Source organism: Punica granatum, chromosome 3 (assembly GCF_007655135.1).
Source record: "Punica granatum isolate Tunisia-2019 chromosome 3, ASM765513v2, whole genome shotgun sequence".
Classification (NCBI taxonomy): Eukaryota; Viridiplantae; Streptophyta; class Magnoliopsida; order Myrtales; family Lythraceae; genus Punica; species Punica granatum.
The window spans coordinates 33221906-33248939 of record NC_045129.1 but is presented as its reverse complement, the minus strand read 5'-3'; the positions used below and the strand labels follow the sequence as shown (position 1 = coordinate 33248939).

The 27034-nt window shown below is 37.4% G+C and overlaps 2 protein-coding genes and 1 long non-coding RNA gene across 5 annotated transcripts; 1 reads left to right on the top strand and 2 right to left on the bottom strand.

Moving 5' to 3' along the window:
• Positions 1–1229: 1229 nt before the first annotated feature.
• On the bottom strand, positions 1230–25797 carry LOC116201097. 3 transcript variants are annotated; one of them, XM_031532204.1, is made up of 11 exons: positions 25055–25797; positions 24688–24821; positions 24545–24607; positions 24359–24448; positions 24034–24199; positions 23672–23861; positions 22769–23518; positions 2854–2927; positions 2164–2751; positions 2024–2089; positions 1230–1783 (listed from the first exon to the last, which is right to left on the bottom strand). In XM_031532204.1, exons 1-11 carry the CDS (start codon positions 25595–25597, stop codon positions 1676–1678), a joined length of 2772 nt encoding a protein of 923 aa, XP_031388064.1. In that variant the 5' UTR covers positions 25598–25797; the 3' UTR covers positions 1230–1675. The 3 variants fall into 3 exon arrangements, with proteins under 3 accessions (XP_031388064.1, XP_031388062.1, XP_031388063.1); XM_031532202.1 differs by lacking the exons at positions 1230–1783; positions 2024–2089; positions 2164–2751; positions 2854–2927 and adding exons at positions 21077–21624; positions 21865–21930; positions 22005–22595 and having other exon boundaries at positions 22695–23518; positions 25055–25783; XM_031532203.1 differs by lacking the exons at positions 1230–1783; positions 2024–2089; positions 2164–2751; positions 2854–2927 and adding exons at positions 21077–21624; positions 21865–21930; positions 22005–22592 and having other exon boundaries at positions 22695–23518; positions 25055–25780.
• Positions 9620–10175, top strand: LOC116201100. Its single transcript, XR_004155806.1, has 2 exons — positions 9620–9747; positions 9846–10175. It is a non-coding gene; the product is annotated as an uncharacterized LOC116201100 (long non-coding RNA).
• On the bottom strand, positions 10068–11420 carry LOC116201099. The gene is made up of 2 exons (XM_031532205.1): positions 10916–11420; positions 10068–10407 (listed from the first exon to the last, which is right to left on the bottom strand). The coding sequence occupies exons 1-2, from the start codon at positions 11354–11356 to the stop codon at positions 10309–10311; spliced, it is 540 nt and encodes a 179-aa protein (XP_031388065.1). The 5' UTR covers positions 11357–11420; the 3' UTR covers positions 10068–10308.
• Positions 25798–27034: the final 1237 nt, after the last annotated feature.

The window sequence follows — 27034 nt, the reverse complement described above, 5'->3', positions numbered from 1 at the left end:
TATTGCACCTCTCCATTTGCCTACTAAGTCCAAATTAATAATTCATTCATGCTTGCTCGATTATTATTTTCAATATTAATATTTGAAATAACGTACAAATGACGACCATTTCAATCTCTTCTTTCCTACTTAAAGAAATGAAATATAAAGTGACAACAAATAACAGTGAAATTTGCAAATATTTTTTGTTATTAAAGTGACGTTTTGTTCATTTATTTACCTAGTGTGATATAGAATTTCGACTCTTTTCCATAAGATCCCTTGGCCTAGGACCCCGTATTATACGAAATAAAATGCACGTAAAATATATATACATAAAATACATATATATATCAAAAGGATCAAACTAATATGTAATATATGGTCGAAACGCACCTAGAGTTTGCATCATGGTCATGAAGGAGATGTATATATGGTCGAAACGCACCTTGAGTTTGACAATCAAATCGAGTTATGGTGTTTAGAATTTCAGATTAGTTGAGGAAGAAATATGAGAAACCTAGAAATAAACCGAGCTATATATCATAGCATCTTGCAAGAGATAAGTACGGCCGAATAACGTACGTCAGACTGACGTGTCCCTTTCATAACTTCAAGATTTCCGAATTTAAGATTTCTTTTCTTATTTATCTGTCCAGCGCGATATCAATATTCCCTATATGTTAATAAATATATATCTTACAGTAGTAAATCTAGCTAATTCCGGGAATCTAATTATCTCGGTATTTTAAACCTAATATTTTAAAAAATAATGATAATAATAATAATATGATAGAATGCGGCAATTGGGAGGCCAGGCTATGAGATGGGCCTGCATCACTACAGCATGGCCATGGCACTCGCAGGGCCCGGTGCCCTGGTCCCCTGCTTCTGCCGATCCTTAACCTACCTCGATCTCAGGAAGAACAACCTCGCCTATGCCAATGCGAGGATCCTCCAGTCGTTTAACCTTTGCCGTGCAATACAGGTCGCCCTGCACCTTGCTTCGCTTGCCGCGGACCGAGTTGTCCCTCTAGTAATAGGTCCATGAGGCTGACAATCCAATTGAAGTCTCTCATAAACAATCACAAGAACCATATAAACTTATGTGCTTAAGCATGCAAGCCCATAGTTCATTCAAAATTCTGTCATTGTAATTCGGTTGTCCCTCTTACGGCCATATCGGGAACTTGTACTTCTCCCTCATGAATGAGTAATATTGGAATTCGTATACTGTTTTCTTAAGCCGCAGTTCGTTAATAGTCTTGTGCCTTCATGTGTTTGTGTAGTACTGGCTTGTGTTTAGCTGTAAACTGTACATAATGCAGAAGCAAACAAGTAAGCTACTGTACATTACGCCTCTTCTTGCTTCGCTGTTTCACTTGATCTACTCAATTTTCGGACTACTTTATACATCCATGCCACGGTCGGCCCCGATCCATCGGTGAGCCCGGGATATGCTGAACTTCAAAATTCTAGCATGCTATTGCTACCACCCTATTGTTTTCGGCCTCATTCTTATTGTCTTTCTGTGCATCTGGGACCTCTTCCTGAAGCAAACCGAAAAGGAATGCATATTGTTGCTGCAGAGGTACATATTCCCCTATCTGTATAGCACTCCTGAACCCGCATTTTTGTTGTTCTTGTCCTCATCTGACATGTCTTTCGTGAGTTCGGGTTTGTAATTTATTCCTACTCAAGTTTCGAGAGCAGCCCAGTAGTTTTCTTGGCATAAACTTGTCGGAGTTCCGATGGTTCGTGACCATACCCATTTCGCATCTTCTGTCTTTCGCAGTTCCGCCAACTGCAACCGGACAATAATATCAGTTTATGGATGCAGTTTCATAGGTTTTCTTTCGGGTGGATTGAGGTTGCCTTAATCATATTACTTTGGTCGAGATATATGAATGTATGAAGGAACTTCACTGGTAAATTTCACAGTCAGAACTTATCAGAAATATCCGGTCTTCTGTTAGGTAATGATTTGATCAAATCTGGCTAAGAATTTTATGAGAATTGACTGTTGACATAATAAATTGCTTACTCTTCCATCTCTTAGCTCGAAGATTACGGAATCCTCAGAGAATGGAATCGGCCGGGTTGGTGCTACCTTCATGTTCGAAAAGCACAAGTCATCAGTTTTACTTCATGAGACACAGCATCGTATAACATGAAAAGTTTTACCTTTGGATCGCAGTTTATCGCTTTTCTTTTTGTTGCAGCATTGAAATCTCCATTCATGCAAATATCATCCTTCCCCTGTTTCGCCTCTGCCTGCGTCTCATCTCCAAAAACTGCAGGGAGAGGGTAACCAAGATTTTCCCATTTCCACATAGTTTGGTCCATGTACCTCAGATATACTGCTCCATCAGAACCGATCAAGAATAGCTGACTCTCTTGGAAGCATGGACCCGGCGAACCAACCAATGTCACACCTATTCTCGGGGTTCCGTGCTCCACCCAGTTCCATCCATCCACTGTGTTCCACCGGTATTCGACTAGTCCACCGTCCTCTGAGAGCATAAAGACCGAGCCCGCCAGAGATGCTGGCAATGGACGCATTGCAGTCCCAGGTAGCCTTGACAGAACCAAATGGTGAGATTGGGAATGCTCATGCCACAGTTCGGTCACTTTGTTGTACTGATAAAGCCACCCGTTCCTTCCCACAACAAACACTATATTCTTCGGAAACTGCTCTTGATCTATTATGCTTGCTATCTTCGTACTCATTGGATTTTTGCAATCTTTCCATTTGAATTTTCTGTGAGAAACCTGCTTTAAAATAAAATAAGGCAAGACAAATATTCAAAAGAGCACCTTATTCTAATTATTGAAAATATAGTCCTTCCGGTCGGGTTTTCATTTGCTACTCACAATGAACTGGAGTAACTTTCCATTGTTGCTCACGAGGAAGAGTGAATCATGTACTGTGAGCATCACGTCTCTTCCTGGAATTCCATCCCATGGAGGGCCTCCAATCACTCGCTTCCCTTTCCGCATAGCCGTGCAGTTATTGACTTGGCCAGGTCCTGAAGTTTCGCCACCAAAACCCGACAAATGAAGTTCTCCGAGCCTGCCATCATCTAGAGGGAACACCATCCTTCCCAACTGGAACTGTGTGCCGGCTATGCCGCATGCCACTCTAGCTTGATCGGGATGCATGTGATTAACCAAATTCTCGAGAATATGGTTATCGCTCATCTCTAAACATGGGATAGAAAGAAAGAATTGAACAATAAGAATTGATCAACTGCTCTTTAAGCATATGACATATCTTTTGCAGATGATAGAAGAATCTTCATTTGAAAGGAAATATATGCAGAAGCTCATTCTCTTCATTTCTGAATTGAAATTGCCTGAATGTTTCGGTTTCCGGCATTCCCAGAGCTAAGGGGACGATTTTATGATGTCTTCCCGCAGATTCCTAAATATATATCGAATGTCTCCATCACGCTATATATAGGGAACTTGTTCGTGCAAAACATAAAATCAATTCTTTATCTGCATGTCACCGAATTAATAATCAATAATAGATTCATAAATTGAATGATAGGATGATGACACCTAGTTACATCAATATAAAAGTATTGATAGAATGTTTTTGAGATGTCGTGACGCAAAATAACATGCCCCCTTAATTATTTATAGAATGCCTCATATCAAAGTAACAAACCAAAATTCTTCGCCAATTAATAGTTGACATGATATACATATACCTCAAAGATTAAAAAAAAAAAGAGACAATATCTTCATTTTATTTTATAAGAGGAGCTTACCGACCTAATTGATAGGCCTCTAGAAGCGAAAATAAAGAGCAAAAAGTCTCAACAATGAAAATCAAATCCAAAATCTCTTGATTCTAGATCGATGAGAAATGTTGCTGCACGCATTTTTTTTATACTCGAACTTTCTTCGATTTTTCAATATTTCCACATGTTACATGCATGATAAGTTAACATGGATACATATTTCAAAATATCAAAATAACGAGTTGGCTTAGGTAGTCAAAATATAAATCTTACATGGTTGGAGCGATCCACTAGAACAAATGTGAGTCTTAATTGAAATTAAGAGCAACGTACGAGTTTGAAAAATCTACACCAACCGTCTAATCATTTTTTGAGAGATTTACTTTTTGACTATATGATATATTAAAACAACCTTTCAAATCTGATTGGGGGGATGATCGTGATGTATCTACCCTTCTGATCGAGTATGAATTTTAAATTAAATCTTTCGAGGGTCAAAATAGAAGAACCCAAGAAAATGGGGGTTGAATATGTAAATTTTCCAAAAGCGAGGTTGACTGACGGCAGCACCTAACGATTCAAGCCCCACTCGGATCCCAACAGGGCTTGAAAACAATCTTCACGCGACAGACTGAGCGCGTGTCACACACTGCTCTCCTGAGTTAAGCTTCAAGACGATTTTCACCCGAAATCGATCATGTCGCTCCAAAGGAATTGGCCCATAAACAATTCCAGTTTCTTTCCTTCGGGCAAAGCTAAAAATGGAAGTGTAGCGAATTCCTTTATTCATTAGAGTAGAACTTATCATAATATTGAAAAGAACATAAATACCAATATGGATAGTTTAAGCGATTCGACACTTATTTTTCTTAAGTAAGATCTCGAATTTGAATATTGTAAATGAAAAAAATCTATACTATGAGAGTTTTATCCCTTTAGTGGGCTAACCGGACTTGAATTGGATTAATCGGGGCCTGATGGGCTTCGGGATATACACACAAAAAAAAAACATAAATGAGATGATCTCTACAAAAATAGAAATTCTCACTCTCCTTGTAATGCTATGATATAATTAATTATTTTTTCATCATTTTCGAATATTTAAAGATTTTCCATAGAGAAATAAAAAATGATTGTTTATTAGCATAGGTGGTTGAGTATAACTCGCCTCCCATGCATAGCATAAGAGGTCGCATGGTTAATCTCATCCTGTAAAGAATACAACATTTGGAGGCCACCCCTTATGTGTGTATTGTTGTGCACAGTACACACCCAGTTCCATGTGAGATTGAGGGTCCATGGAGTCTCGGGATTAGACCTGGGTCACCAAAAAAAAGAAAGAAAGAAAGAAATTAATAGATGGGATAAAATGAAGAAAGAATTAACGGCAAGGTAGAGAGGAAAGAGAATGGAAAAAGAATCGATGGAGTTGAGAAGTGGAAAGGTATAAAAAAAATATAAATTATTATTTTGTTCTTAATCTAATGCTATTAATTAATTTTAGGTTAAAAATACAAAAACCTCCTTGAGATTTGATAAAATGGCACTTAACCTAATTGTTTGAAAAATATGCACTTCACCCCAAGTTACCGATTTGACCAAATCTTTAATTTTTTGCAAAAATAACAGTTAGGTCATAATATTTTGGTTTCTTCTTCTTAAGACAATGGTATTATTTATTACTTAATAAGGGCAACACTTCACATAAATTTTTCATATAAGGCCCTTATTTTTATTTAAAAAATCATTAAATTGACATTGAAAATTAAAAAAAAATAAAACAAAAATATATAAAAATAGTTGGGAAGAGAGAGAGAGAGAGAGAGAGCCTCGACAGTATTGCATGAGCCACGACCACGCTTAACGAGGTCTCCGACACCCTTTGATGGGCGGTAGCGAACCTCCGCCGCCCTTTGCTCCTTTATTTCTCTTCTTTGTTTGATGCATTCAACTTTTTTTTTTGGGAACTATTTCTTATTCTTTTTTAATTTCTTAAACTAAAGAAAATATTTAAAATATATGACGGGCCTTATAGAAAACTTTTACGTAAATTGGCGGCTTCATTCAATAATAAGTAAGTGTAGGGCCTAAAAAAAGAAATCTAAAAGTTATGACTTCATTTGTTATTTTTACAAAAGATATAGATTTGGTCAAACCGGTCAACTCTGGTTAAATGCGTATTTTTCAAATAAATGGGGTGGAGTACCATTTCACTAAATTTAAAGGAAAGTCTTTACATTTTACACTTAATTTTATCATTCTTTGAGGGGTAAATTGGGAGAAGGAAAGTCGGACAAATTATTTTCCTTATCACTTTAATAACTAGAGTTTACACGCAGCGCATGCGGTAATGACTTTTATTCGTTTACTTAGATAATACATGAAACTGATATTCAAATATAAAAAAATTATTTTATGTGAAAATAAATAAATCAAATACAAATACTTCACAGGAAAAGTAGGAACGAGTAAAAAAAATGAATTACAGATGAAAGAGGACAGAGAAAAAAAAGAAGGAGTGGAAAAGAAGAGATGTGAGAGAGTGAGGAGGGTCAAAATGAGAGGTTAATTGATAGTTTTAATTAATATTAATAATATTATAATTTTAATTTTAAATCAGTGGTTTTTATTACTTGAAATATATTTAGTATGCACAATGTGGGTAAATAAAAGTTAAATAAAAAGGTCTATTTTTATAAATTATTATTTACTCGTTTAATTTTTATGTCACGAGTATCTTTGTTTACCTGATACCCACAGGAGCTGCTCAAGCACAAGGTGGCGGCCCCGTTTGTTTTGTAAGAAATTTAATTTTAACTTTAACTTTAACTCAATACACTATACAACAAAAACACACGTTTCCCAAATCAAATTTATAATCACATCTCATTTGTCCTTTTTCACAATTAAAATCAAAATCAAAATCAAAGTAACTTTAACTCTAAATCCAAACGGCCTCTAGCTTTTGCTCGAAGCCCCTAAAGCTTTTTGTTACCTAAGTTCATTTTTTTTTCTTCTCTAGAAAATTCATACTTGATTAGGCCCAAAAAAAAAGATTTTCTGAATTGATTTAATTTATTGCAAATCCAAGATATCACAAAAAATTAAAATAGATTAGCTATATAATTATTAAAAAAAGAAATCTTAATGAAATTAATTATAATGTAACTTTACATAAAGCTTGTAAGAGGAATTTTAAGCAAAAATTTATTTCAGGTTTGTTTTTTTATTTGGAAAAATGGTGAAAGCTTCGATCAACTCAAATATTTTAACTTCGTTAGACAAACTATTAAAAATTGATTTTAGGTCCCACGCTCTCTTGGGTTGCACTTAAAATAATGATAATAATAAGAAAAAAATTTTATGAATATAAGAAAGAAATCTCTTTTATATATACTAGAAGGTACCCATGTTACAAGAAGAGTCTTGTATGCCTCATTAGTTCGATAATCTACTATTATAGTGTGAAAAAGTTAGTTTGTAATTTAGAGCTATGCTAAATCCTCCAATTCACATAATGTGAAAGTAGATAGAAGTGGCAATTTTGTAAGACGATGTTTGTGAAATATCTGGTTAGTTATGTAACATCTCTACTTTTGCAAGATTCGGTGGATAGAATTTAGGAAGAAAAAGTACCTATATAAATTAAAAGCCCTTGTAATAATTGACTATGCTACACCATCGAGATCAGCTTGGTCGAATTCTCTATCAATTAGTGTAGTTACATAATTATTCAAAAAAAAAAAACAGGAACAAATTTTCTTTTCCTTAGGAAAAAAAGGGACAATTTTAAAAATAGAGATATTCAGTGGAAAATGAATTTCCCTAGCAAAAAACAATTTTTCTAATTTTTTGTCAATCTTTTCTTTTTTATCTCTTCACCAACCCAAAATAATTCTCTTTTTTTTCCCTCACTTTTTCCACAAATCCCAATTATTCGCCGTAGTCTCTATTAATTAATACCCTAATCTATATCTATATATTATGTAATTCGGACTACTCTCATGAAAGTTTTCCATTCAAGCAAGGAGGAGCTGCGTCACAAGTTTTTTTGTGCGAGGAGAAACTGTCACGTAAACTACCTATCACGTTAAATTTATTCTCTCTTCCATTGAGTCATATTTTACTCTTCTTTCTAAGACTCCTCTCCTATTAATTCTTTTCGATTCCCGAATATTTCTCTCCCAATTTTCTCCCACCATTAGATTATATGATTTTTTAGATTTTTGTTTTTTATTATTCAAATAATTCTTTTTAGAAGAATATAAATATATAATGTATTCTGTGGATGTGAAGTTGATCGATAGATTCTTGTTCCTCGTTATTCTCGCACCAATTCATAAAGTCATATACTATATTATTTGATCATCACCCCTTATCTTTTTGGGGAACAAATCAACTTCTGTATCTTTTTTGTTTCTCCTTTAAGTTCATCTTTTCTGTTTGTTGGAAAAGTCAATATTTGCTCCGGCCGAATGACGTTTTCAAAATTGAATTAATTTACTAAGATCTAAGGACGACTCACAATAGTTTAGGTTGATTAATAATCGTATCATCATTTGAGGAAATGTTAGGTGAAATTGATTATGAAAATTTGATTCTTATCTTTACATCTCAAGAAGCTAAAAAGGAAATATAAAATAAAAATTATTAAAATTGTAACCGAAAAATAAACTGAAAGACCTATACTAAAGTTTGGTTGTCTACACACTCTCTTGGATCACATTTGGTTATCCATAATAATAAGAAAGAATTCTCTCATATACACAGAAAAGTAATTGTTTTATGATAAAATACGTGTTATTAATTTGATAATCTACTGTAAATTGTAATTTGGGATAACTTTTTTTCTTTTTCCAATGGTTGTTTCCCCTGATGAATATATATATATATATATATATTTATTTATTTATTTATTTATGTAGTAGACGTTGTGTCCTTACTATTCACGAGACTGTTCATACTTTTAATTTTTTTAATCTATATTATTATAGCGAGTTATAACATTATTTAAAAGGTGATAATTAATGAAATGATAATAATAATATGATAGAATACTCTATATTTAAAGTCGATGTTTTTACTTCATGTAATGCTGCACGTAATTCATGCTCGTGTTATATAACGGTTAATGGAGCAAAGCTTTTTGCTGTTGGGACTACCTCATCATTGGTAAGTTTCCATTTCTTTTCCCAGGGATCCTCTACTTAGATGTTTGCGGTAGATTTTAGCACTGCTCTAATCCTGCTCCATTTTTGTCGATGGACTCATCCCCATCCATGCCAAATTATAAGGATGCATGAATAAGATCAGCATTAGAAGTCTCTCCTTAAGATTGAAAACCGTGTCCTCTCTTTGAAGCAGCATCAATTATTCTCTACAAGGTTTCTGGATGAACTAACACATGATACTGGATCAGAACAATGTTGCAGATTAATGGGATGAATAAATGCAAATATTATCTGTATCTACCTGGATAGGTTTAATAGCAGTGAACTCTACTTAGTAAATGTTCTGGTTGTTTGGTACCATATAAGATGGCAAACAGATTGCATGTGATTGCTTTCCTACAATCACCTCTGAATCGGCGTCCTGCTGTTTATGATACTGTTCTATTTTCTTCTGGTTCAGGTTGGGACGACAGTGACAAATGCCTCAATTAATGCAAGGAAGGTTGTCGATAAATCTTCAGCGGGTGAAGTGGAAAATGTTCCCATACTATCCACCAGTGCAGCCTATGGTGTGTACATGGCTGTTTCCATTTCCTGATAAAGTTTTCATTCATCTTATTTGTCAATTTTTAGTAGATAGCATAGAAATCCAGGATTCCTTTAAAACTTAATTTTACGGCTGAGCTTATCTAAGAAATTATACGACTGTTGTGTTTGTGTAGGTACCAAGTGGTAGCTGGTGTAATCGAGCAGCGAGTTCTGGAGCCATTGCTGCACCAGCACGAGCTTATGCTGAGTGCTCTTTGTTTTGCCGTTCGGACTGGAAATACATTCCTTGGCTCTCTTCTGTGAGACCCTCCATAAAACCTTGGAGATATTGATAATAGTGTATTCTAGCTTGCCCTATTCTAGTGGCTAGCCATTGACGTCGTCATAACTAATGCAGATGGGTTGATTATGCTCGCTGGATCGGAGTCCAATAGAGACCCAAAAGTGACCGGCTGCAGTTAGGAAAGTCAAAATCAGTTTCACCCTGGAAGACAAAGCAGGTATTTATACATTGAATGAATAGACACAGTTTGTGTTCCCTCAGGTAGTCCGGGATCACTATAGGCTTCGATTCGTCGACTTGAATGAAACTGTTCAACTGGAATTTGTGTTGTCTTTGTCTTCATTGTCTGACTTTTAAGAGGATTTTGGAGCACTATTGGGAGAAATTTCATTTCAGATTAGAAACTACCGCTCCCTTGCAATTTGATTTAGATAGATTTTGGAAGCCTCTACTCTTAATTGATTGTATTGCTATGATTACTTTTGCCCAGCAAAAAAATAAAAAGAAAAAAAAGAGAGACATAAAAGAGCAAATATCTCTACTGTTTATCTCTATCTGTATATGTATAGATATGGTGCTATGCAATCTCTTCAGCTTCCATGCAAGGCCTGATTCTGACCGTTGTGGTATTCTTCTCTGCTATTGATAATACATCACAGCACTCTGTTCTTCCTGCCTGTGAAAATGATATGCATGAGCCAGAAAACAAATGCCTGTCATTAACATAATAATGATCGATCTACAATTATATCAAACACTCAAGTTATATTATCATAGCCTCTGGTATCGGTAACCTCCTCTATGTATAGGATCAGTTTCGCAGGAGCCTCATGTTATGAGTGGGGAGATGGCGGAAAATTGCTGTCTGCTAAGTCCAGTTTTGGATCTCCTTTGATAGAAAGGTACGTTAAACGGGTTGACAGAAAACTCAAAAGATTAAGCTGGGGCTAACGCACTTAAGGTTCCAGTTGTTTTGACTAAAATTTGCGAAGCGGATTGAAATATAGAGCTCAAATTGGATCGGTATATCATCCTTGGTTTTGAGGACCAGATCTCACCCTATCTTTCATAATCGCTTCATAGTGATCCTCGAAACCAAACTCATATTGATCCTACCTACGCAATGATTGGCATAAAAGAATTTTGATTTCATGGAGAGACGAATTCAGCGGTTTCTAGTTTACCTCGAGGCGTGTTTTTGCGGGAGAGAAAACCTGAATTCTGTCGATATGATCTGCAGAATGGTTCCCGCCGAGTGAGCAAGGGATGAGCCCACGCTTGGCTGCTCTACTGTAAGTCGTAACAATGTCATCTTCATTCCCAAGTTGGATGGACTCCAAGAAGAACCAGTGTGGGACCTCGCATGGGTTAGTACTGTCGCCGGGTCTTGTGTTGAACATAAACATGGGCCACTTTGCTTCCCCCATCCAGGGCCTGAAAGTCTCAATGGGCTTCCGAAGAATGTATCGAGGCAGTATGCTCTCGTAAATGTGGGCTGAGTAGCCCCACGAGACGGAGACGGACCAATTCATCTCCCTCTGGTAGCATATGGTTTGCTGTGCGAGTCGGGATTGATCGACTCTCCCAGGCTTCATGAGGTGATTGATCGACTCGGACCGGTTCATAGACGGAAAAACCGGGTCCACAATGTTGATGTGGTGGAGGGAAAGTAAGGGAGACTGCGGGTGGGATGACAATAGGCCAGCTATATTGCCGAGAAGATCGATCTGTCAGGGATATAAGTTCATAGATCATAGTATTAGAGAAGATAGAAAAATCGGAAATCTCTGTTACGGTAAAAATCGGAAAACTCAGAAACCGTTTTCATACCTGGTGAAACCCTTTTTGCGGGGATATAGCAATTCCTAGGTCAAGTATGCAGATATAAATGAGATAATCAGCAGTCCGCGAGTGCGGATATCTCTTAATACAGCCATCCAATTTCTCAGCCATTGCTGCCACCAATGGGTAGCTTACGGCAAACCCGGCTCCCCCGAAGCCCATCTCGAACATAAACACAGCATTTGAGAGAATCGTCTCCGAGCTGGCACCAAGGTAGAAGTACTTGGTGTGGTCGTACTTCGATAGCACTTCTACTATGTTGTCCACGAAGAGCATCGAGTCATCATCTGCCATCACGAACCATCTGATGTCTTGGTCCCCCTGCCTGAACGCCTCGACAATGCTCCGGACCATGCGGATCTGTATCGGATACTTGATCTTCGGATAAATGTCCCAGTGTGTGATGTTCTCATTAATCAGGAGAGCAGGGCACGTGAAAGGGCATAGAAGGGACTCATCCTCCGGAGGCCCATCCAGGAAGAGGTACCCCCGGCTTACGTTCGGCCTCCACCAGGATTCCACGTAAGCCTTCCTGCCTTTCCACGTATTCAAGGAACCGATGATCCCGAACACGATGTGGCTGAGGTTGGTCGGAGTACTAGCCATGGGGCTGCATGAAAGCGGCCACAGGGCCCGCCAATTGAGTGCAACGGGCCGGTGGAGATCGGAAGAGTCCTGGCTATACCTATAGTTGAAGGAGGATACGTAGAACAGCAGCAACAACAGGCCCGAAACAGCTGCCGCACTGCGCAGGCCTCCCGGCAACAGATGGCCGACTCTCTGCTTCACTGCACCGGGGAGGGGCCTACCCTCTGGCAACATCGTAGTGTCGTAACGCAAAGGAGAGATCGAATGTGAGCGTAGCACAGGGAGAGATGGGAGTTACTAATGTAAGCTTTGAAGTATATGAAAGAAATGGCCGAAGGGATCAACTTTGCATGTAACGACCCCTCTCGGTTTTTGGGTATTTAATGTAATCAAGTCTTAAATAATTTTTTTACTGATGAAAATCAATACCCTAAAATCGAACCCTAAAACCCTAAAAATCCTAAAAACCCTAAAATCGAACCTAAGCTCCTTACAAACTATTGCTGCTGAACTATCATTCTCTGTGCACGGAAACTGACGGTATCGACCATCGTCGAACTTACCAGAACTAAAATCTGGGAAAATAGTCACGAGAAGTATACTTATCATGTGAAATGAAACAAGGGTATCATTTTTATAAGTCATTTTAATAATTTTATTAAGAAGAAATTATTATGGGAAGATTTTCTTCGTTAAGGGAAAGTCTTGTAAATATGTAAACCATCCCATGTATCATATTTGCTTAACGTAGTTTAGGGCATATATCTCTTTCTCTTTTTTAGGAGATTTTTCCCAGTTTATTAAGGCCACACAATATACAAATTAACTATGACGTTAAATGAAGAAATTAAAATGTTCTGATAGATTTTCACGTTATCTCTAACGCGCAATTTCTCCTGAACAGAAATGAATAGCGTTAGGTAGAATCTGGCAGAATTAACTCATGTAGATCATTGATTAGGATGCTTAGTACTGCATTTATATAGCATGGCCACCAAGGTTACCCAAATCACGGGGTACATTTAAATTTTGGTTGTGCGTGCATTCTGTTGCATCTTTGGCCCCAAACTTTTTGCATTTTTCATTTGGATCCTTGCATTGTAAGACATTCCTGCGTTATAAGAGCATTCCCATTCCTCATCTGTTTTTTATCTTTCACTGTGCATGAATCTTTTCATCCAGCGGTCAAACCTTGACAAAGCCCCGAACCATCGCATTTAGTTTTATGGTCTGTGATGTGGTCTTTGGTACAACGGAATGGAAATGGAACAAAATGGTTAAATATTATGGTAGATTTCCACATTGTTTCTCACGCACAATTTTTTCTGAATAGAAATGAATAGAGTTAGGTAGAGTCGGGGTAGAATTAACTCATGTAGTTCATTGATTAGGATGCTTAGTACTGCATTTATATAGCATGGCCACCAAGGTTACCCAAATCACGTGGTACATTTAAATTTTGGTTCACTTTACTATTTTGTGATTTTGGCTTACCATGCACGCCTGTCTTGGATGTCTCTGGATTGGAGCATGTGCATGCATTCTATTGCATCTTTGGCCCCAAACCTTTTGCATTTTTCATTTAGATCCTTGCATTGTAAGACATTCCTGCTTTATAAGAGCATTCCCATTCCTCATCTGTTTTTTCTTTCACTGTGCATGAATTTTTTCATCCAGTGGTCAAACCTTGACAAAGCCCCGAACCATCGCATTCGATTTTATGGTCTGTGATGTGGTTTTTAGTACAACGGAATGGAAATGGAACATAATGGAAATCGCATAGCTCTTGCGATAAAATTAAATCGAACCATAACTTTCCATGTACTTGATGCTCCACAAGGTGGCATGGCACCAGCCCTAGTCATCTCGATGATTCGCGATATGAAGGACAGTGTAGGCAGCTGATTATGTTACATACAAATGCATATATATATATATATATATATATATTACACATTTTAGCGATTGGCCATGTTATGAATGTTGTTTTAGGTAAGGAAATAGTAGTAAACCCAATTTCCATAAGAAATTATATTCATACAATATAACATTTACAGGTAATACTTCAATATCATATACAATGCAACTATATTTATAGATTATGGCTGGGGCTATTTTTTACCCCTTATTGGCTAATCCATTCCCTTCTTTGCTCATCTTATCAAAATGCCCGCAATATATATTAATTACTTTAACTAATATGATAGAATCCTTAAATTACTCTCTAGATTACTTTCCATTTGAACATATTATCTCTCTTTACTCTATGTATCCACTACTCAAAATAATTTTAAAAACTATTTTTAAAACTTTGTACACTACATAAGCAAAAATTGGTTTGTTTATTTACAAAAATAAACTTAACTTAATTTTATTTTTCTCTCAATTCAACAACGTAATTATTACTTTTTTTTATCTTTTTCTTCAAATTTTCTCTAATACTTTTTTCTTATCTATTAATACAATTAATTTTTAAATATTAAATTCTCTTAACTATTCAACACTTTTCTAAATTTTAACATTTTTCCTCAATTCAAACATTGTTATCAGAACCGGACCGGACCGGCCGGTTCGACCGGTCGGACCGGGAACCGGCACCAAGTCCGGTCCGGTTCGCCTAAAAGCCGAAATGGCAGCTTTGAACCGCCGGATCCATTGAACCGGCCGGTTTTAAGCAAAATTTCATTAAACCGGCCGGTTCTATGGGTTTTTATGGGTTTCCTATTTAATGTAAAAATTGGTTGGTTGTGTAAGGATTTGAACTCATGACCTCTTGCTTTTCATATTAGCATACTACCAACCAAGCCACCACCACTTTTTTGTTCTTTTAACTCTACTTTTAAGTCTTTATTAAAATAATATTTATTTTGAAGTAAGAAATATTAAATATAGATACTTTCTTATACTATTGTTATATTTCTTTAAAATCATCATACTTTTATCTTAATTATCATAATTTTTTTAATAATATGAATATTTATTTTATTTTAAATAAACGAGCGGTCCGACCCATCGAACCCCCGGTTGGACCCATAAACCCATGACCCCGTACCCCTTCCGGTTCATCATCCGGTCCGGTTCTGATAACACTGAATTCAAAACATAATCATTACTTTTTATATTTTTTTAAAATTCTCTCACATACTTTTCCTAGCTACTTTTGTCTTTGTCTCATAAAATCAAACTAAATTAAATTAAATCAAACTTAACTTCGTTACCAAACGCTAGCAACATGAAATCCCACTTATTAGTGTTCCATTCCTCTAATCTTAATCGAAAAGAAAAAAAAGAACCAAATTTTGAAATTCAAATAAAATGAATTTCATGACAGATATTAAAAGCAAGATCACATGAGTTAATCAAAAAATTTAATTCAACTTATTACTTTTAATATTAATTGTGTTTTTATTTTCAGTTATTTTACTTTTTCAAATGCATATAGATAATGTATTCATATTTTTCCAAATAATAGATTTATGCAGTTGGACTCATGTTTTTCAATTTTTTTAAATTTTTGTTTAGTTACATTATGATATTTTAACTTGTGCAATATCAATTGAAATACTAATCATAAATTTCTAATTCTAATTATTAGTGTATACTAAATTAGTTATATTATATGAAAAATTAATATTATCCTTCCTATTAGAAAACAATCAAAATAAAGGATAGAAAATACAACATTCAATAATCATCTTCAATTAATAATCCATTTAAAAAATTATCTCTCTTGGAGAAATTATCTAAGAAGTGAGGACACCGTCTCGTAAAGGGCACACATGTTCTAGTTTTTTTGTGTTTTTCAAGTAAAAATTTAATTTTGTAGATATAAATATTGATTGTATCTCTTTTTTTTTCCTTGCATCAACAAGATACTAGAGTAAATATATTTGGTCCTTAGTGATAATATCATTATTTTTCATTCATTCCACAAGAATAAATAAATTTTTTAGTAATATTATGGGTAAGTAGGCTTGAGTAAAAGAGAGAAAAAAAATTTAAAATGATAAGTTGAATACTTAGTTTAAGGAAGGAATGACAACTTAGATAGTGATTTAAGAGGTTTATCCATTTTTTGTTAGAGCAATTAATGTAAGATAATGGCAATTTGGTACCATGGATAAGAAATGGAGGAGATTAGCCAAAATTGGGGGTGGAAATAGCCCCAGTCATAGATTAATTATATTAAAAAATAGTTTCTCAGAAAATATAATACGTCTTTTTCTTTTCGATGGATAAAATATTGTAGATATCATAAAGCAACTCTTCGATACCTTACCAGTGAAAATTTCAATTTTAATAATTTTTCTTTTTATAAATTTGACCCCCACCTAAAAAAATTATGAAAAGAGAAAAATGAGAAGCTTCCTTGCTGCTGACCTCAACTGGCGGGTGGTGGTCGGTTGAGAAGTCTACCAAGCCCGACCAAGAGAGATATTTTCTTATTAATTTGTGCTATGTAACAAATACCATGTTTATCTATATATGTTAATAAATATATAACTCACGCTGGTAAACGTAGGCTAGTTTCTTGGGGGTAAATCCAACTATTACGCTCATGAAGCAGACCATGTTTTGAAATTTCAATTATAAACCAATATGAGTTAATTCAAGGGGTTCAACATTTGTTCTCCTTAAGTAAAGTCTCAAATTCAAGTCTTGTGAATGAAGAAAATCCACGTTGGAAGAGTTTTCAATTATAAACCAATATGAGTTAATTCAAGGGGTTCGACATTTGTTCTCCTTAAGTAAAGTCTCAAATTCGAGTCTTGTGAATGAAGCAAATCCACGTTGGAAAAGTTTTATTTCTTAGTGGGCTAATCCAACTCGACTGAATCAGTCGTAGTCTATTGGGCTTCTGGATACCGAGGTGGATACAAAAAAATAATATATAGCGTAAACTAATTCTTGAAACAACCCAAGAATTCTTCCCCCAAACCAAACCCCCCCCCCCCCCCCCCCCCCCCCCCCCCCCCCCCCCCCCCCCCCCCGAATTTTGTCTTTTAATTTAATTTTAGTGAAATACGGGACGAAGCTCATAGATGCATTTTTTTTTTTACATTTCAAATTCCACACCTACATATATATATAGTATCACATTAATTCAAACTTATGCTTGTTTAGTAGTATTCATATATTGCATTTGGCATATTTTCTCTTTTTTGATTAGTATTGATATAAATGCTACCATCAGGAGATACAGCTTGAAATGAAAATAAAACTGCTAATCTTTCAAAGAAAACAAATCAGTAAAATAATAAAAATGATAGAGGTTATTCTTAAATTGTCGTATTTATAATTTATTCATACTCTACATGCTATGAATTCCAGAATAGGGCTGTAAGTACTGCGAGGAAAAACAATGAATAGGCTTCCTCACCTTCCTTTACAAACTTAATCATGGAGGGTACTTGTAAGAAGACTCGAGGGATGCAAAAAATGGAGATGAAATGTTAGAGGACAATGATGACCGAATGATAACGTTTCCGAAGCACAAGTCCAACATATATGAGAAGACGGGTGAGTGCATCGCCCTGTGTGGTGCAAAGGCTGGAGTTGTTGTCTTCTCTCCGACATGGAAGACCTTCTCATTCGGGCACCTTTGTGTGCAAGCCATCACACTTGCTCCTGAATAGGAACATTGCTTCAGCAACAGAATGATGGGCGCCAAGTCATGTTCGGTAGCCATCGAAGGATGTAGGATGGACTAATGTAATGACTAGCTACTTCAACCAGCTTTTAGATCTCCCGGCAGATGCTGGCAAGGAGAGAGGGAAGGGGCTACGTCAAAGGATGAACCACGTGACGAGGGATGCGTGCATCACTGTAGCTAATTAGAAGCTAGGTTGGTCGGAGCAACCCCCTTTACGAGCTCCATATTTGAGGAATGCCCTTTGATCGTGGCACGGGTTATACTCGACAAAGCCTTTTCTCTCTCCTTCTTGGCATCCAGCGGGGTAAGGAGTCGATTGATGAAGCCGTTATTTCGGTCCATCCTCACTCTTTCATTGGCAATCAAGCAAGGGTTGCAGCCTGTCATGTATATGGCTAGAGAAATGTTCCTATTTAGGAACTTATTAGTGATGGCCAGGACAGAGAGGTGCCAAAATGAGAAGGCCTTTCCAGTCGGGGAGGAGACAACAATCCCGACTTCAGCACCAAACATAGGAACTAGCACACTCGCCTTTTTAATACATGCCAGCGGCACTTTGAGAACGCAATCATGTGATCATCATTGTCATCTATCCTTTGCATTTCAATCTTTTGATTGCCCTCGCGACTGCCTACTAGGACTCGCCATTATTGAGCTTGAATATGGAGGTGACTATGTTTTTTTTCTTTTTCTTTTTCTTTTTCTTATTAGAGAAGTGGTGATGCTCACTCGTTAAATTCCAAGTATTTATAGGACTCTTGTCTTGAGAAATGCATAGTAAGTAAAATAGGGTAAATTGCATTAATGGTTCAAAATGTTTTACAAATGTTTCATTGTGATCTAAAAAGTTTTTTTTGTCACGTGATGGTACAAAATATTTCAAAATTGTTTCATAAGAGTACAAATTGTCAACTGGCCCTAAAGCCGTTAACATTTTGCTGACGTAGCGCGTCCTATGTGTCACTTTTGTTACGTGGAACCAATCATAATGCGCTACGTCATTTAAGAGAAAATAAAATTTTAAAAAGTCTAAAAAAAACCAGTAAAAAAGAGTAAAAATTTAGAAAAAAAATTAATTTTTTTAAAATATTTTTATTTTTAAAAATAATTTTAAAAAATTTATAAACAATTTTAAGTTTAATATTAAAATTATTTTTAATTTAAAATAATAAAAATTATTTTAAATTTTAAATTAAAAGTTTAAAATTATTTTTAAAAGTTTTAAAAATTTAAAATTATTTTTAAAATTATTTTTAGAATTATTTTTAAAAGTTTTAAAATTTTTAAATTTTTAGAATTATTTAAAATTTTTTGGTCACGTCAGCAAGAAGGTGACACGTAGTAGCCACGTCAGCGTCGGCTTGACAGCGTCAAGCTCGAGTTGATGGTTTGTACTATCATGAAATAATTTTGAAACATTTTATACTATCATATAGCGAAAAAAACTTTTTGGACCATAATGAAACATTTATAAAATATTTTGGACTACCAGTGCAATGTACCCAGTAAAATATGAACAAACATCGCATTTCAATAAACAATTGCGTTCATTTTTACTCTTTCTATATTTCCTAACATATTCATTTCATCCCATTTATTTCCTAATGGGAGCATCTTTATAAATACACCAAAAAACGGAGATGTGACAATACAATGTCATACGCAAGTTTTAGTAAATACACGAATTATTACTAAATTGGCAGGGAAATTATGAAATTTCATACCCCGTATTGCGTCAAAAAAGAAAGGGAAGAAAACAGAGAAAAATGCGTACTTGCAAATATTGAATTATTTGCTTGCTCGAACATGATTTTATATATGCTTGGAATGATCGATCATCACAAAAGCAAAGTTTCTTAGTGTCATCTGAAAACACAGTGTCAGCAATATATCTGAATTATTTTTAATTATAAATAATGAATACTTTATTGTAGTACGTGAGAGGGCACTTATTTTTTGGACAAAAATAATTATGACTGGAATTAAATCATAATAAAAAACTAAATAGTAACTAGTACCAAAGGAGTTATTATTGCACCTCTCCATTTGCCTACTAAGTCCAAATTAATAATTCATTCATGCTTGCTTGATTATTATTTTCAATATTAATATTTGAAATAACGTACAGATGATGACCATTTCAATCTCTTCTTTCCTACTTAAAGAAATGAAATATAAAGTGACAACAAATAACAGTGAAATTTGCAAATATTTTTGGTCATTAAAGTGACGTTTTGTTTATTTATTTACCTTGTGTGATATAGAATTTCGACTCTTTTCCATAAGATCCCTTGGCTAGGACCCCTTATTATACGAAATAAAATGCACGTAAAATATATATACATATAATACATTTATATATCAAAAGGATCAAACTAATATGTAATATATGGTCAAAACGCACCTTGAGTTTGTATCATGGTCATGAACGAGATGTATATATGGTCGAAACGCACCTTGAGTTTGACAATCAAATATAGTTATGGGGTTTAGAATTTCAGATTAATTGAGGAAGAAATATGAGAAACCTAGAAATGAACCGAGCTATATATCATAGCATCTTGCAAGCAAGAGATAAGTACGGCCGAATAATGTACGTCAGACTGACGCGTCCTTTTCATAATTTCAAGATTTCCGAATTTAAGATTTCTTTCCTTATTTATCTGTCCCGCGTGATATCAGTATACCCTATATGTTAATAAATATATATGTTACAGTAGTAAATCTAGCTAATTCCGGGAATCTAATTATCTCGGTATTTTAAACCTAATATTTTAAAAAATAATGATAATAATAATAATATGATAGAATGCGGCAATTGGGAGGCCAGGCTATGAGATGGCCCTGCATCACTACAATATGGCCATGGCACTCGCAGGGCCCGGTGCCTTGGTCCCCTGCTTCTGCCGATCCTTAACCTACCTCGATCTCAGGAAGAACAACCTCGCCTATGCCAATGCGAGGATCCTCCAGTCATTTAACCTTTGCCGTGCAATACAGGTCGCCCTGCACCTTGCTTCACTTGCCGCGGGCCGATTTCCCCTCTAGTAATAGGTCCATGAGGCTGACAATCCAATTGAAGTCTCTCATAAACAATCACAAGAACCATATAAACTTATGTGCTTAAGCAAGCAAGCCCATAGTTCATTCAAAATTCTGTCATTGTAATTCGGTTGTCCCTCTTACGGCCATATCGGGAACTTGTACTTCTCCCTCATGAATGAGTAATATTGGAATTCATATACTGTTTTCTTAAGCCGCAGTTCGTTAATAGTCTTGTGCCTTCATGTGTTTGTGTAGTATTGGCTTGTGTTCAGCTGTAAACTCTACATAATGCAAAAGCAAACAAGTAAGCTACTGTACATTACGCCTCTTCTTGCTTAGCTGTTTCACTTGATCTACCCGATTTTCAGACTACTTTATACATCCATGGTCGGCCCCGATCCATCGGTGAGCCCGGTATATGCTGAACTTAAAAATTCTAACATGCTATTGCTACCACCCTATTGTTTTCGGCCTCATTCTTATTGTCTTTCTGTGCACCTGGGATCTCTTCCTGAAGCAAACCGAAAAGGAATGCATATTGTTGCTGCAGAGGTACAAATTCCCCTATCTGTATAGCACTCCTGAACCCGCATTTTTGTTGTTCTTGTCCTCATCAGACATGTCTTTCGTGAGTTCGGGTTTGTAATTTGTTCCTACTCAAGCTTCGAGAGCAGCCCAGTAGTTTTCTTGGCATAAACTTGTCGGAGTTCCGATGGTTCGTGACCATACCCATTTCGCATCTTCTGCCTTTCGCATTTCCGCCAACTGCAATGGGACAATAATATCAGTTTATGGATGCAGTTTCATAGGTTTTCTTTTGGGTGGATTGAGGTCTCCTTATGCATATTACTTTGGTCGAGAAATGTGAATGTATGAAGGACCTTCGCTGGTAAATTTCAGAGTCAGAACTTATCAGAAATATCCGGTCTTTTGTTGGGTAATGATTTGATCAAATTTGGCTAAGAATTTTATGAGAATTGATTGTTGACATAATAAATTGCTTACTCTTCCATCTCTTAGCTCGAAGATTACTGAATCCTCAGAGAATGGAATCGGCCGGGTTGGTGCTACCTTCATGTTCGAAAAGCACAAGTCATCAGTTTTACTTCATGAGACACAGCATCGTATAACATGAAAAGTTTTACCTTTGGATCGCAGTTTATCGCTTTTCTTTTTGCTGCAGCATTGAAATCCTCATTCATGCAAATATCATCCTTCCCCTGTTTCGCCTCTGCCTGCGTCTCATCTCCAAAAACTGCAGGGAGAGGGTAACCAAGATTTTCCCATTTCCACATAGTTTGGTCCATGTACCTCAGATATACTGCTCCATCAGAACCGATCAAGAATAGCTGACTCTCTTGGAAGCATGGACCCGTCGAACCAACCAATGTCACACCTATTTTCGGTGTTCCGTGCTCCACCCAGCTCCATCCATCCACTGTGTTCCACCGGTATTCGACTAGTCCACCGTCCTCTGAGAGCATAAAGACCGAGCCCGCCAGAGATGCTGGCACTGGACGCATTGCAGTCCCAGGTAGCCTTGACAGAACCAAATGGTGAGATTGGGAATGCTCATGCCACAGTTCGGTCACTTTGTTGTACTGATAAAGACGCCCGTTCCTTCCCACGACAAACACTATATTCTTCCGGAACTGCTCTTGATCTATTATGCTTCCTATCTTCGTACTCATTGGATTTTTGCAATCTTTCCATTTGAATTTTCTGTGAGAAACCTGCTTTAAAATAAAATAAGGCAAGACAAATGTTCAATAGAGCACCTTATTCAAATTATTGAAAATATAGTCCTTCCGGTCGGGTTTTCATTTGCTACTCACAATGAACTGGAGTAACTTTCCATTGTTGCTCACGAGGAAGAGTGAATCTTGTACTGTGAGCATCACGTCTCTTCCTGGAATTCCATCCCATGGAGGGCCTCCAATCACTCGCTTCCCTTTCCTCATAGCCGTGCAGTTTATCCAGTTTAGCGTGTCGCTGCTCCTTTCCCTCATGAACAAGCTCCCGTACGTGTCCACTACGAAGAGACTCCCATTATAATTTCCGACCGCTCCTTTCACAGCAGTCGAGTGGTCATGCCTCAGCCAAAACCAGATATTCTCGGTGTAGATGTACTCAAAGGTCAGACCGCCGTCTGTTATGACGAAAAATGATCTTCCTCCATACATCACTCGGAGCCGAAAATTATTGTTGGTCCAATCGCTGGGCAAACTGTATTCTGTACCACCCGATCCCGATGTGCCAGGAAATAAGTATTCTTGCTGCATTTGGCTTGCCTTCCTTCTCCTTATCACCGTCCTTGAATGTCCTGAGCTGTCCGTGTTATCATCTTTAATGCCGTTTATGCAATTCGTGGGCCCACGTTCCTCACTGCAGTACTCTGCATTCCACCCTTCGGTTTCTGGGGCTTCCAATATCGACCACATATATTTCATTGATGGTTTCTTGCGGATATTGACTTGGCCAGGTCCCGAAGTTTCACCACCAAAACCCGACAAATGAAGTTCTCCGAGCCTGCCATCATCTAGAGGGAACATCATCCTTCCTGACTGGAACTGTGTGCCAGCTATGCCGCATGCTGCTCTAGCTTGATCGGGATGCATGTGATTAACCCAATTCTCGAGAATATGGTTATCGCTCATCTCTAAACATGGGATAGAAAGAAAGAATCGATCAATAAGAATTGATCAACTGCTCTTTAAGCATATGACATATCTTTTGCAGATGATAGAAGAATCTTCATTTGAAAGGAAATATATGCAGAAGCTCATTCTCTTCATTTTTGAATTGAAATTACCTGAATGTTTCGGTTTCCGGTATTCCAAGATATCTCCTGTGGTTGTCGTAAAGAATAGTGAGTAGAAATTTTCAACGGACTCATCTTGCTGGACTGAGGCTATAGATGACAGGTTCTGATCCTTTGGACTCTCATAGACTATCCATCTCCATTTCTGTTGATGGAGTCGTCTCTCGATTAGATTACCACCCTGTATGACATCCGATCATTTCCATAAGGATCCGAGACATCAATATAAGTCTTCTACTGAAGCCAGTTTTGAGTATCTGCCGGAGATTGCCTATTCAACAATGTAGAAACACACAAGTTTCCTCAATGATAACACTTCCTTGATGAAATGAATACGGATCAGTTTGAACTACCTTGGTCAGGAGGAAGAGTGACATGGAATTATCTCCATTCAAGCCTGGTAAGGCACATCCTCTCGATGGCATCAAGGAAGTATCTTCAGCTCTTCCTTCTCCACTTATATGCTTTTTCCAGGATGGTCTTGAACTTGGATCGAACTCGTATAGTTCACCTGTGGAGCTGCAGTAACCGTATGTCTTAATTTTGCTTTAACTCAAAAATCACAAGTTCAAGAATAGTCTATCCATTGTGATTGGGAATCTCAATTCGGTTACTTGCTCTAGCAGGAACCAAAAACTTTTACCGAATCAATTTCCAGGGAATGATAGAGAGATTTACCTAATGGTAAATATTACCTCGGGTCTTAAATTCGCAGCGTCGGCTATTTCAACAACATTAGCACCTGGCGGTCGCCCGTGATTCACCCATCTGCTCTATGCCAGAACCAGAGGATATCAGAACAGAGTTTTTAATTGAAATTCCTGATGAAATAAGTGCAACTCGTGTTAATGTCTCGAATCTCACCTCGGTGGCTCAACCTCGCTGAGTTCTAACAGTAACCCTTTCTTTGTGCAGAAGTAAACTTTCCTGGGAGGTAAATATGAAGCAAAGTCAATTATCCTGCCGGAATGAGGTACAGGATACTGATAAATCGGCTTTCTACTCACACTCCATCGTGTGAAACCACACCCGACTTTATTTGGATTGCAGCACTTTCATCCTTTTCTTTGCTCGAGCTCAAGTCGATTATCGGTGGAAACTCGACCCAAAGTGGCTGTGAGCTTTCATCTATCAGCTGTATCTGGAAAATAGAATCCGAGCACGAAACCATAAGTCGGTTTTATTCTCCGCATCCAGTGTGATTCTAATCTTTCCATGCCATGGATTTCTTATATTTATTACTTGATTGATCATCATCATAGTTGAGATCAACAGTCAGTACATACTGATATTGGACTATTTAACATAGTCTTTCCACCGGTATTGACTCATATACGATACGAGTATGATGCAGGTTGCAGAAAAGCTCTGTACCTGATACAGCTGACCTGCCTCAGATAGGGCGAGTATCGTCTGGTTCACGAAAAAGACTGACTTCGCGGGACCAGCTGCAATCGGCAAGTCATGTGGCGCTATGACCCATTGAACTCCGTTCCAGAACCTCTCATAGATGGAACCACTCTCTCCCGTGACCCAGATGGATGTCTCGGACATCTTCGTCAGGGAGATCCTCTTCCTCTGAGTCAAAGCAACGTCGGAGCTCTCTCTCCGTTCCCCTCCTCCATCGTTCTTTCCTCCCCGGTCCTCTTCTCCCCTTCTCGTGCCCGGTCCGATCAAACCGAGCTTGCTGCAGTTACCGTCGACACAGGACACCAGATCACGAGGCAACTCGACCTCAACCCACCTCTTGGCCTGCTCATCATACTCCCAGAAGCGGTCAGTTTTCTGCTCGAACCTTCGGTTGGCCTGCTGGACGTAGTGATAAGGGAACCACGAGACCGAGCCATGGATCACGGGACAGCTCACCGATAGGATGATCACGGCGAAAAGCAGTAAACGGTATCGGTACCTGTCCATGGCGCAGAGGCACGGGGAGAGCGAGATATGCAGACGAAGCCAGAGATGGACAGAGCCTCTTTTGGGTGGCTATTTTATTAATCTCACAAACATCTGGTCTATGTGGTGCCCCATAATATATGGTTATGGAACAGTTAAGCCCAAAGGACAAAGTACGCAAATCTGGTCATCTGTCATGATGACTTCTCTCTGTCTGTGTTTTTGTTCGTCAACCCTGTGATGCAAATGCTAACCACGCTTTAATCATACTTCTTCATGAGGAAAAATGCATCTGCCTTTTCTTTTCTTTTTTTACTGATTCCTTTTTCTTACCTACTTCTGATGACTTTGTGGCAGTAATTTTCCATTTTGAAATCAGTAATGTTCTAATTATTCAATCTTTTGAGTGGACGGCCAGAGATGTGATTAATTATATTAACATTCTCTTATTAGGCGTTAAATTATTATGATCACGAAATATTTTCAGTAACGTACTGCAACTCAGGCAATGGTGCAAGGAATAGAATCGCTCGTCTTCTTCTCCATACATGATTTTCATTTTCCATCATTAATGGCACGTGAAATTTTTATTTTTTAAGTTTTTGATGGGGTTTGGCCTTTTTTTTCTTTTTCCCCTCTGAATTTAGAAGAGAGGAGTGATTATCAGCTGAGGTAAGATGTCCCTCATCTTCTTTCTTTTTCTAATGGGCGTGTAAAGTCGGTCTTTGATTGATGAATACACAAGAGACAAGACACATGACAAGTGTAGATCTTTATTAATTATTAATTGTTATGATTTTTATGGTGTTCAACTGGCCCATCAGCCCTGACATTGACCATCCATGGGGCCTTTTCTAGTGGACCCCACCCCCCATGAGGTTAATATCTTGCACTTCGGCATCGATTCTCCCATCAAGACCGTAGCCCGCATGGAGATGCCCGTCTTTTAATCCCGCTTACCTTGACGGTCCACTTTAGACGAGTTCAGCCGTATCCGAATCCATATATTGAACTTGTTGATTTGGTCCATGTGACACTTAGGGCCCGTTTAGTTTCAAAACTTAATTTTAAAATCATTATTTTAATTTTAACTCTACCCACTACACAATAAAAACACACGTTTCTCAAATTAAATTTATTATACAATCTCATTTGTCCTTTTTCACAATCAAAATCAAAATCAAAATCAAAATCATTTTAATTCTGAAACCGAACGCACTCTTAGATACCCTATGGCATGCCTAGGTGGGGCTCGCCTTTGCCTTGATGTCTTGGGCTCATGGTGAGCCGGGAGCATGGTAAAGTTAGAGACTGGAGATTCAGTCGAGCGTGTGAGGTGGGGTCCACATGTGGCTGCTGATGAATGGAATCTTGAGGTCGGCTACGTCGACCGGTAGGCGAATCTCCCATCTGTTATTATTACGTGGCTTCCGAGATTCCTGCTTGACCTTTTAAAAT

Excerpts from the sequence above, each read along its gene's own strand:
- LOC116201099 (XM_031532205.1), bottom strand. The coding sequence starts at position 11,356 with ATGAACCGGTCCGAGTCGATCAATCACCTCATGAAGCCTGGGAGAGTC. Across the intron at positions 10,408-10,915 it reads CCGCAAAAACACGCCTCGAG|GCAGGAAGAACAGAGTGCTG; the intron begins GTAAACTAGAAA and ends TCATTTTCACAG.
- LOC116201097 (XM_031532202.1), bottom strand. The coding sequence starts at position 25,597 with ATGGACAGGTACCGATACCGTTTACTGCTTTTCGCCGTGATCATCCTA. Across the intron at positions 24,449-24,544 it reads AGCGAGGTTGAGCCACCGAG|ATGGGTGAATCACGGGCGAC; the intron begins GTGAGATTCGAG and ends GGCATAGAGCAG. Across the intron at positions 21,625-21,864 it reads TCGAGCTAAGAGATGGAAGA|TTGGCGGAAATGCGAAAGGC; the intron begins GTAAGCAATTTA and ends GTCCCATTGCAG.